General features: G+C 43.7%; 1 protein-coding gene across 1 annotated transcript; it reads left to right on the forward strand.

Annotated features, from left to right (window-relative positions):
• Positions 1-3,180: 3,180 nt before the first annotated feature.
• On the forward strand, positions 3,181-11,961 carry RBM15 (RNA binding motif protein 15). The gene is made up of 2 exons (XM_059136221.1): positions 3,181-7,494; positions 11,592-11,961. The coding sequence occupies exons 1-2, from the start codon at positions 4,629-4,631 to the stop codon at positions 11,636-11,638; spliced, it is 2,913 nt and encodes a 970-aa protein (XP_058992204.1). The 5' UTR covers positions 3,181-4,628; the 3' UTR covers positions 11,639-11,961.
• Positions 11,962-12,323: the final 362 nt, after the last annotated feature.

A 12,323-nucleotide genomic window follows, 5' to 3' on the forward strand; every position in this document is an offset into this window, starting at 1 on the left:
AGGATTATGATTACTCCAATTTCATGTACCCAAATTCAAAAAGAAAATATATTAGTAACAGCAAACATATTTGTAGTGCTTAGCATGTACCTGGCACTGTTCTAAGATCTTTATGTGTTTTAACCCACTTAGTCCTCCCAGTGAAGATCCTAGGATTATTCCCATTTTATGGATGAGAAAATGAAGGCCTAGAGAGATTAACAGTAACTCTTCTGCCCACGGCAGAGCTGGGATTTAGTCCACACTGGCTGGTTCCAGCGTCCATGCTCTTGGCCACTGCCCTATAAGACGTCTAAATATATGAAAGAGAAAATCATATAAGGGCATAGTCATGCAGGAGAAGCTATAGTAGAGTGCTTTCTGTTAACAATGTTAAAAGGGTGAACCACATACAGAGCTCTGTGAGTATAATAAAAACCATGGAGTTCTATACTTAAAATGGGTGAAATTTATGGTATGCAAATTATATCTTAATAAAGCCGTTAAAAATAAAGGCTACAGACCAAAATAAGCAAGTGATTTAATAATGCAAGCTAGAGGGGCACCTGGGTGGCTAAGTGGGTTAAAGCCTCTGCTTTTGGCACAGGTCATGGTCTCAGGGTCCTGGGATGGAGCCCTGCTTGGGGCACTCCGCTCAGCAGGGAACCTGCTTCCTCCTCTCTCTCTGCCTGCCTCCCTGACTACTTGTGATCTCTATCAAATAATAAAATCTTAAAAAAAAATAATGCAAGCTAGGTCCTAAATGTTTATTTGCTATTTTAGGATTTAATATATGCCTATGGGTAAAATGCATGCTTTTTCTGCAGACGAACAAAATGAACCTGTCAAGAGACCACTCACTTTTATGAAAGACGATGAAATTGAAAATTTTAATCCACTATTGTGGGTGGGAAAATAATTCCAATTTCCAGCTTCAGGCCTTTTTGCATCTGCCAGGAAATCAACCAGCTTTCAGCTCCCAAGATAAATTTCATATTGCAATCTTAATTGTCTGCATACTGAGGATACAGAAACAATAAAATGCAGGAGGGTTGAAAGAAGACATTTGATCGAAAGCATACTGATAACTTTTAATTACGCAGTTTCTTCCATAACTGTCATTTTGCTTTTGAAACTGATTTTAAAGGATATGGAAAAAAGCACTTCATATAGAAAGCTAGTTGTGGCTGCTTTCCTGCTGGGCTGTGACCTCCGGGGCCTTTGAATTATAGTTTCAGGGAACCAAGTTTGACGCCAGAATGGGCTATGTCAGCTTTTTCTCAACTCTATGTCTTGGTTTTTGACAAGGCATTTTCAAGCCCAGATGAAACCTTGAACTGGACCTCAACAATTCCATCACCAACACCAGAAAAAAAGTTTAAAGTCCTGGTCTTCTAAATCCTACTTCACTTTTATCCTCTTTCAGCTCTCTCCAAAGCATGTATGTGAACATAAGCTGATACGACCTCACGAAGCACCTTCATGCTTTAAAGAACAATAAGGAAATAAAAACACTCACTGTGATTACAGCATAGGCATATTTTGTCATTACCCAATTCTGTTGTGGACATACACACATACACATACATCAAGGTTCTATTTTGGCTGTTACTAAGAACAGAAGCCAGGGCTCTTCTATCCATTCTACTTACCAATCCTTTCAAGAGCAGACAGGCCACCAGTCCCCTTAGGCAAGCTCTCCTGCCACCTTCCTCTCTGCAGTAGCTTCCATGAGGTTCTCTGGTATTTCAAATGCTAAGTCATTCTGCTAAGCTTTGCAGAGCCTTGGGCACTGCCCAGTACCTGCTCCTTGAATTCTTTCCCACCATTCTCAATTCCTGTCATGTTTGAGAAACTACACTGATTTGGTCATTACTTTTTCTCTGGTCATTCACTTACCTACGCAGATCAGTTTAGGCCAAAAATAGTCACTCTGGTTTGTTTGGATTGGCTGTTGCATTAAATAACCAGATAATGGCTTAACTTCAATTTTGTGTTGTGTTTAATATAACCTTGAAACAGATTAAAATTCCCTAACAACTAAAACCTTCTGTTTTGTGCTTTTACAAATACTGTGTTGGTTGTTGTCTTATCTCCTAACATCCATATTTTTATCTTTAAATATCTTTTCTCCCTAAAAGGAACCAGATCTCCTTGGAGAAATGGCTGCTTTCATGTCTGGGGCAGGAAATGTACCAGATAAGCCTGGAACAAAATAACAAAGAGTGGGAAGAGAGTATATAGGAAACAAGACTGACAGGAGTTGGTAATTGTTGAAACTGGGTGTTGGGTACATAGGAGTTCTTTATAGTATTCTAGTTCTGTAATTTTTTCTATAAATTTAAGGGATGCTAAAAATAATTGCTATTTTAAAAAAATGGAACAGTAATAGTATGCACATGGTAAAACAAGTTTCCTTTTAATAATGCAGAAAGATATACAGTGGAAGTTGAGTCTCTCTCCCACCCAGAGCCTCTACCCACCTCAGGGTGATCTTAGTAACCATTACTGAAGCACTCTCAATGAAGTTTCTATGAATATATTAACAGAAACACTAGCACCTACGTATATATATTGTTCTTTTTAAACCACAAACGGTAGCAAGTTTTTTTTTTTTTTTTTTTAAGATTTTATTTATTTGACAGAGAGAAATCACAAGCAGGCAGAGAGGCAGGCAGAGAGAGAGAGGAGGAAACAGGCTCCCTGCTGAGCAGAGAGCCCGATGCGGGACTCATCCAGGACCCTGAGATCATGACCTGAGCTGAAGGCAGCGGCTTAACCCACTGAGCCACCCAGGCGCCCACAGTAGCAAGTTTTAAAATAGTCTTAATACAGCAAGTAAGTCAGTCTACATACTACAATCAGGCAGATTTTTATGCTTTTACCTATCAGGCTTCTTTCAAGCTTCTTTGTCAAATCAAGAGATAAAATTCATATTCATCTTCCTCAAGATTTCTAGAAAAAGGATGGCTACGGCAGGACCAAACATGTTGCTGTCCCAATCGTTAACACAGCTTTGAAGTTTAGGTTTGTTTTGGCGACATTCATATTACCTTGAAAAACGTGTATTTAAAAATATCATTTTCTCCTACGTATTGGACTTGAAAGACGTGGCAGAAGAGAGGATCGACACAAGAACCGTCATAACCTCAACCTCCCTCATAACCTTCCACACAAGAATCCTCACAACCTCTGGGAGGACGGCAACAAGCCTAACCAACCGCTGTGATGAACTCAGCACTTCCTCCCTTCACCTGACGAAGGGCACCTGGCACACGTGCTTTCTGTATCTCAACGCAAGACGGCTTTTGGAGCGGATGATGCCTGAAGAAGGCCAAGAGGTTCCTCCGGAGAGTCGGCAAGGTGGCTGTGCTACTGGCTTCTTACACTAACCGGATGCCGGGAGGTTCGAGAAGTGCAGAAAAAACGAGCGACACGTCTGCCCCTAAAGCGTCCATGTGACTATCATTTAACCGGGAGGGGCATTACAGGTACGAAGCGAAGGGACCTAGATCACCGGATCTTGTACAAAATCCAAAACGCACGCGACTTCGCAATAGAAAACTGGGAACGCAGAGACACGCGCGCCGACCGCGGGACCCGGGCATTGCCCCGCCGCCCCCTCCGGTTACGCGGGGTGCTTAGGCTGGAGCAGGGAACGCCAAAGAGCCGGGCCCCGGGCGAAGGCGGCAGCTCGGCCGCGCTGCCTCCCAGCTGCTGGTCCCCGAGAGCCCCAGGCGTTAGTGGGACCGGCACTTGGTGAACTGGGAACCCGCGGCCAGCCCGCCCCCGGGGACCTCAGCTTTTTCAGGCTGTTCTGAGGCCGGAGGGACTAAGATGGTGTCCCCTGAGGTTCCTTCCTGAGGAATTCGCCCCGACAGCCCCTTGTCCCAGACAAGAACTAAGCAGGCGTGGCCAGAAGTTTCGAGTTCCAAGAGGCAAGGTACACCCAAGACCGCGCGGGATCAGATTAATGCTTGAGAAGAGAACGCAGAAAGCGCGAGGAGGCGGGGCTGGCGCTGGGTCACCATCTCGCGACGTCTCAGTGACGTCGCACAGCAAGCGCGTGTTCTACTCTTTCACCTTCAGTCAGCCTCCCTAGTATGCGAGCCTACCCCTTTAAGCGAATGACGGACAGTTATTTCAGCCTATCAACTTCCTGGTCAACATCCAATCAGATTTAAACTTCTTTCAGCCGCCCGAGGAGTTGGAAGAACGGGTCGAGAAAGGGAGCGCTTTCTCTCTCGCGAGAACGCTGTAAGCGGGCCTCTCAGAAAAAACGCCAGAACAGATGGCCCGACTTCTCAAATAGTGAGTTAAAGGACGGAGTCCCAAACCAATGAAAGGAATGAGGAGGTGGGATCACTGCTTTTACCGCGCTAGAAGTACCGTTACAGGGCAGACTTTTTGTCCAATCAACACCTTCAGAGTTTGGGTCAGATGACCCTAGAGTGCGAGGGGCGGAGCCACGGCCTGGCGCGAGGAACCGTTAAGATGGACAACAAATATAACCAATGAAGTACTCAGACTAAAGCGTTGGGAACCCAATAACAGTGGTTGGGCGGGCGCCTTTCCGGAGCGCGGGGAGATGTAAAGACAGACAAATCGTCTTCCCAATGAGACTGTAGAAGAGAGGAGCTAATTGACCAATGAGGAGTGCGGGGCGGGATCCTTTGCCGCGGCGGAGTCCAAGATGGCGGCGTGCGGTTCCGCTGTGTGAAACGAGCGCGGGCCGGCGGGTTAATCATCTCCGCGGAGACGACCTCCGACGACCCGCAACAATGAAGGGAAAAGAGCGCTCTCCAGTCAAGACCAAACGCTCCCGTGGAGGTGAGGACTCGACTTCCCGCGGGGAGCGGAGCAAGAAGTTAGGGGGCTCTGGTGGCAGCAATGGGAGTAGCAGCGGAAAGACCGACAGCGGCGGCGGGTCGCGGCGCAGCCTTCATCTGGACAAGTCCAGCAGCCGAGGTGGCAGCCGCGAGTATGACACTGGCGGGGGCAGCTCCAGTAGCCGCTTGCATAGTTACAGCTCCCCAAGCACCAAAAATTCCTCGGGCGGGGGCGAGTCGCGCAGCAGCTCCCGGGGTGGAGGCGGGGAGTCACGTTCCTCTGGGGCCGCCTCCTCAGCTCCTGGCGGCGGGGACGGCGGGGAATACAAGACATTGAAGATCAGCGAGTTGGGGTCCCAGCTGAGTGACGAAGCGGTGGAGGACGGACTGTTTCACGAGTTCAAACGCTTCGGTGATGTAAGTGTCAAAATCAGTCATCTCTCGGGTTCTGGCAGCGGGGATGAGCGAGTAGCTTTTGTGAACTTCCGGCGGCCAGAGGACGCGCGGGCGGCCAAGCATGCCCGAGGCCGCCTAGTGCTCTATGACCGGCCCCTGAAGATAGAAGCTGTGTATGTGAGCCGGCGCCGCAGCCGCTCGCCTTTAGACAAAGATACTTATCCTCCGTCAGCCAGCGTGGTCGGGGCCTCGGTAGGTGGACACCGGCATCCCCCTGGAGGAGGTGGAGGCCAGAGATCACTTTCCCCTGGTGGCGCAGCCTTGGGATACAGAGACTACCGGTTGCAGCAGTTGGCTCTTGGCCGTCTGCCCCCACCACCCCCGCCACCATTGCCCCGTGAGCTGGAGAGAGAGCGAGACTACCCATTCTATGAGAGAGTGCGCCCCGCATACAGTCTTGAGCCAAGGGTGGGAGCTGGAGCAGGTGCTGCTCCTTTCCGAGAAGTAGATGAGATCTCTCCCGAGGATGATCAGCGAGCTAACCGGACGCTTTTCTTGGGCAACCTAGACATCACTGTGACAGAGAGTGATCTAAGAAGGGCTTTTGACCGCTTTGGAGTCATCACTGAGGTAGACATCAAGAGGCCTTCTCGGGGCCAGACCAGTACCTATGGCTTTCTCAAATTTGAGAACCTAGACATGTCTCACCGGGCCAAACTGGCAATGTCTGGCAAAATTATTATTCGGAATCCTATCAAAATTGGTTATGGTAAAGCTACACCCACCACCCGCCTCTGGGTAGGTGGTCTGGGACCTTGGGTGCCTCTCGCTGCCCTGGCACGAGAGTTTGACCGATTTGGCACCATTCGCACTATAGACTACCGCAAAGGTGATAGTTGGGCATATATCCAATATGAAAGCCTCGATGCAGCTCATGCTGCCTGGACCCATATGCGTGGCTTCCCACTTGGTGGCCCAGATCGTCGCCTTAGAGTAGACTTTGCAGATACGGAACATCGTTACCAGCAGCAATATCTGCAGCCTCTGCCCTTAACTCATTATGAATTGGTGACAGATGCTTTTGGACATCGAGCACCTGACCCTTTGAGGGGTGCTCGGGATAGGACACCACCCTTACTATACAGAGATCGTGACAGAGATCTTTATCCTGACTCTGACTGGGTGCCACCCCCACCCCCAGTCCGTGAACGCAGCACTCGGACTGCAGCTACTGCTGTGCCTGCTTATGAGCCACTGGATAGCCTGGATCGCAGGCGAGATGGCTGGTCTTTGGACCGGGACAGAGGCGAGCGAGATCTTCCCAGCAGCAGAGACCAGCCTAGGAAGCGAAGGCCGCCTGAGGAGAGTGGGGGCCGGCACCTGGATAGGTCTCCTGAGAGTGACCGTCCCCGAAAACGTCACTGTGCTCTTTCTCCCGACCGCAGCCCAGAATTGAGCAGTAGCCGGGATCGCTACAACAGTGACAATGATCGATCTTCCCGTCTTCTTATCTTGGAAAGGCCCTCTCCAGTCAGAGACAGACGAGGTAGTTTGGAGAAGAGCCAGGGTGACAAGCGAGACCGTAAAAACTCTGCATCAGCTGAACGGGATAGGAAGCACCGGACAGCGGCTCCCATTGAGGGAAAAAGCCCTCTGAAAAAAGAAGACCGGTCTGATGGGAGTGCACCCAGCACCAGCACTGTTTCCTCAAAGCTAAAGTCCCCCTCCCAGAAACAGGATGGTGGGACAGCCCCAACAGCTGCAGCCTCTCCCAAACTCTGTTTGGCCTGGCAGGGCATGCTTCTGTTGAAGAACAGCAACTTTCCTTCCAACATGCATCTGTTGCAGGGTGACCTCCAAGTGGCTAGTAGTCTTCTTGTGGAGGGCGCAACGGGAGGCAAAGTAGCCCAGCTCAAGATCACTCAGCGTCTTCGTTTGGACCAGCCCAAGTTGGATGAAGTAACTCGACGCATCAAAGTGGCAGGGCCCAATGGTTATGCCATTCTTCTGGCTGTGCCTGGAAGTTCTGACAGCAGGTCCTCCTCTTCCTCAGCCACATCAGACACTGCCACCTCTACTCAGAGGCCACTTAGGAACCTTGTGTCCTATTTAAAGCAAAAGCAGGCCGCTGGGGTGATAAGCCTCCCTGTGGGGGGCAACAAAGACAAGGAAAACACCGGGGTCCTACATGCTTTCCCACCCTGTGAGTTCTCCCAGCAGTTCCTGGATTCCCCTGCCAAGGCACTGGCCAAATCTGAAGAAGATTACCTGGTCATGATCATTGTCCGTGGTGCGTCCTAAAGTCCATGTGTAACTTGTATTTACTACTTTGACATGGTTCCTGTTTTGTGATGTGTAATGGGATACAGCATCAGATGAAATTTCCTTTTGAATTAGTTTTAGTTGTAGCTTTTTCTTTTTTATATTTTTATAAACCTTTAAAATAGAAGTCAGGACAGTTTAGCTATTATTTTAAGTGAAAGGGATGCCCTGAGGTAGCAGGCAGATGAATTTATTTTAATTAGGAGTTCCTACTCTTTTATGAGTAACTTTTCTCCTCTTTTTTTCTTCAGTTTTTTTTTCCCCCCTTTTGTAACCTTGAGCTTAAAAAAAAAAAAAATCCTCAGAGTTACAAACCCAAAATTTTCTTGAAAAGTCGGGATTTGGAGAAGAGCCCACTGACTTTTAAAGATAATATTACACCTAAAAGTGGGTTGATTGGTATGTAGGTAAATAATTCCTGTACCAGAAATGTTATTTGTGTGGCTGAAATTTGATCAGGAATCTTAAAAGTACAAGCTGATAAACTGTATAGCAATGTAATTATTTTAATCAGGTATTTGAGTATTTCCCTTAAAGTACATGGTTTATTCCCAGAGATTGCTTTAACATACACATTTTTATCATTAGTTCCTAAGTTCTGTATCCCGTATATGCACTTTTGGTTTGTAGCTGTAACTGTTCAGAAAAAAATTGAGGAGTAGGTTACAAACCATCTATGTCTTGTGCTAGTATGCAAGAAGTGAGTAGGTGTTTTTAAAATCAGAGTTCTTTGGTTAGTTATTGGTGTGTGGTGGTATTTTTACTGACTTTCAGAGAGGTATAGCAGGTACAGGTCTAATTTAATTGTGCATATTTCAAAACTTAAGTGTTTTTCATCAAAGATGAGTTTTTTTATATCCATGCAAATTTCTGATTTCAATAATAGAAAGAAGAGTTGTCTGCAGGCTCATAAGTCAGCTTTTGTTTTAGTGGGCATTAATCAGCCATATCTGGATTGCAGAAATTTTTAAAGTCATCGTGAAATGCCTTTGACATGCTCTTTTTAAATTTTGCCTGTATTTTTATTTTCATATATAAACAGTAGCGATGACATTACATTATTGAAAATGTTGAATATCTTTGAAATTTTGTGTTTAATATTTTCACGGGTGTCCAGCCACAGAGAACTGAAATGTCAGTGTAGGAAAACCACTTTTTATTGTTTTATTTCCCAAACACCTGAAATTAATATAGAATAATTTAACCTACCCTCACAGGTTTTTTCAGAGCTGAAGGTTATATCAATTTCTGGTTCTTAACAAGGGCTTTTGCTGCATAACAGTAATGGATGATTTTCTTTTTTTGTCTTGTTTCTTTGATCTGTCCCCTTGTCCTCACTCCTAGTTTCTCAGGTCATTAGTAAGTATATTTCCCCCGCCTTGATACATATATGCTGAGGACTTTAGCTAAGGCCCTTGATATTTAATTATGATTAGAAACTCTAGGACCTTTTGGATCATGGTCATGTTTCTATTCTGTGAAAATGACTTATAGAAAGCCTGGCAGAACTCAACTGTTTTCTTTCTGTTATCAAAGCTGGTAGTTTTGAAATAGCACCAATAATAACCCAGGGAAATGTCATGTAATTTTTTTATTTTCCGTTATGACAGGTGTCTAATGCGTGTCAGCATGAAATCCTCATCACTGCTGTGTCATCCTTTTGGTTTTCACTATGCATTTATAAATTTCTTTTTAAGTTGGGAGGTCTTTGTGGGGGTTTTTTTTGTTTGTTTGTTTTGTTTTTAAACTGGAAAAACTAGCTATTTTGACAGAAGGAAGGTACTAGGCAATGAGCACAAAGGTCCTTGGTGTCCCTGTAGGAAAAATATCTGAAATCCTACAAGTAAGACTTGCTGCTTTTTGTTTTTAAAAAGCTGTGCTTAGCACACTAATATGGAGGAGATACTTAGAAACTAACGCAAGTTTGCAGTCTGTGCATACATGGGGTCAAAGTACAGTTTGGCTAGATACATTTTTCCAGTTTAAATCTCACTAACCATTAACTTTTGAATATCTTTTGATAAGAAGGCTGGACAGATGATTTTGCTCTTTTAGAGAGTGAAGTTCATAACATTTAATTTTACTCTAATCCAAAATGTGGTTTTTCCCATTTTTCTTTTTATCTCTCTCTCTTTTTTTTTTTTTTTTTTTTTTTTTTTTTCTTTTTTAAGTTGATGTGACAACTTACCGAAGAGTACTGTGGTTTTTGCTCCATGTTTGTTTATTTGAATCTTTATCTGACATGGCGGCTTTTGTTAGATCTGGGCAATTTGTGCTTCTATGGTTTTGAAACAATGGCTTGATATCATTTCTAAATGTATGTATTAGAAATAACTAATTATGTTTAGTTTGGTGCTTACCTACAGAGTGCCATCATTCAGATGAATTTCTTATTTGTGTTGCCCATTCTGTTGTGCCAGTTCATAATACTGTTAAACTATTTAAGCCTTCAGGATGGAATGAAAGCGAGAGTCTAAAGCTATCTGGTTCTAATTCTCATTAGCCAGAATTTCATAATCTCAATATTGGATGTTCTTTGCAACAACCACTTGTTTCTTTTACTTAAAAAAAAAACAAAAAACAAAACTCGTTTAGCTCAATTGATTTTTCTGGAACTCTGTTGAAATGAATGCAAAGAAAATTGCAGTATATCATTTAATGACTTATTAAGTATTACTTTGAAGAACATCAAACTAATTAAGACTTAGATCACAACTTCAAAGTTTATGGAAAATTAAACAATCATTCAGCTCCTAGCCAGTTTTTTAAAGATTATTTTGTTGGTTGTAACTGGGATTCCTGTAAAGCGTTTTCTACACAAAAATTTAAATTCCTGGTTTAACATGTATACTTGGACTCTGTAGATTGAGTTTTCCCTTTAAGAATTACATCTTAAAATGTTCATCCTCTGACCGGCATAAGCTTTTGTCACATTTTGAAGGTAACATACTCTGGCCCTTAATTCAGTTAGATCATTTGAGATACAGTAGGAAAAGTGAGGTGTGTAAGTGTTGCTTTCAGAGTCAAACACTGTTTCGGTTTATTTAAAAATTTTATGAGCAGGTTTTCACTGACAGTATTTGTCTTGTTTTTTTACAATTTGAAATCCACGTTCTTTAGACCATGAAATTGCTCGTTATGCAGGTATAGCTTGAACTGCGGTTTGGGTCCATATAGGAACCATTCACCAAAAACTCTGGTAACAGAATCAGGAAATCCTCTTGAGAAGAGGGCCTTAATGACCTTTTATGTGAAAAGTTTTGGAGAGAATTTTAGGACTTCTTTTTTTCTGTCTCTGCTATGGTGTTTGGTTTTGAGATGGCGGTTAGGTATGAGAACAAGAGAAGTGGAGCTGACCCTGTTAACGTGCTGGTTATAATGATGTCTCTAAAGGGAGAAAATTATTTCAGGTAACCACAGTGAACTGTCTAGCTAAATAAAGAAGGTTTCTTTGTTTGATTTAAATAGTTGAAAAGTAAAAGTCCTAAAATGTTCTTTGGCTGTTTAGCAATTGTTCGTATGAATTTTCTTAAAAGAATAGCTGCTGTCTTTGGTAACACAGATGAAGGTGGATTTTTAAGTGGCTTCATATCTTGACCCCTTTTTACAAAGGAGTAGTTCTGGATTGTTCCATGTAAATTATGGAATGAAAACAGAGGGGTAAAAGTTTGACTAAATTCCACCTTTTTTTAGTTTAGTTTTTTAAGTTATATTTAGGATATATTGATCATAAATTGATTATAAATGTCCTTTCTTCTGAATTTTTTTGACATGTTTTACTCAGTTACATGAGTATAAAGGATATTTTCAGTCCCATGGTCTTTGCTTAATTGCAGTCCTTAAAAAAATCCACCCTGTTGTTCTACTTGTTACTTGTCTATTCATACAGTAAATTCATTCAAGGTATGTGCCAGTGGGTATTATTGGTGCTTTTTGAAGTCAAGCTGGACTATCCAGGAAGGTCTTGTTAATGTTATGTTCATCTATAATGGCATAGGGGAAATATATATATTTTTAATATTGTAAACATTTGTACTGAATAACCTTTTTTTCCCCCCCTGCAAGCAAAACTGGTGAACTGCGGATTGAAGATATGGAATTCAAAGCTCTAATGGACCTTTTTGAAGAGAAGTTGTGGCTTATGTGGAGTTTACATGGGCCTCTTGATGGAAGAAAGCTAATCTGTTTAGTATTTGTGCATTTTACTAAAATGGCAGCTTAAAGTTGTGTATCTGCTATTGTGATGCCAATGCCGGTGTTTTAAGTGGAAAAAAAATGACCTCTTGCTTTGTGCTGTGTACACAAGATTTCTGGAAAAGTAAAGAAAAACCCTTTTTATGGCTCACACAGCTTAAAAGTAGCTGTCACTCAAACGTGCGCTCACAGTTGAGCTGCTTTTGTTTTATTCTAAATAAATTGTTTCTTTTGAGGAAAATGTTTTTCTGCCTGGAAGTGAATTGACGGCAAACCTTTGACCCCTTTGTTTGCAGCCGAGGGGGTTCTTGCTGCTGCTCAGATCTTGTATGTCTTGAGCAAGAAGCAGGGAGACCATCATGTTGACTATCACGGTGTGTCAATTCTGAAGGATCACTAGTGTTACTGTGACCCCCTTTGTTTGCAGCGAAGGGGATCTTTGGCCTCTCAGTCCTCAACTTGATGAGGAAATGGTGCTGTTTGCTGGCACACAAGAAGCCGGGGCAAGCACCGTAAGCCTCAACACAGTGCACGAGTCGGGGGCTTTGCTGGTTTGAAGAGCCGGAGTTGCTGAAATTTAAGTTTTGATTTATTTTGTTCACC

Source organism: Mustela lutreola, chromosome 10, assembly GCF_030435805.1.
Source record: "Mustela lutreola isolate mMusLut2 chromosome 10, mMusLut2.pri, whole genome shotgun sequence".
Classification (NCBI taxonomy): domain Eukaryota; kingdom Metazoa; phylum Chordata; class Mammalia; order Carnivora; family Mustelidae; genus Mustela; species Mustela lutreola.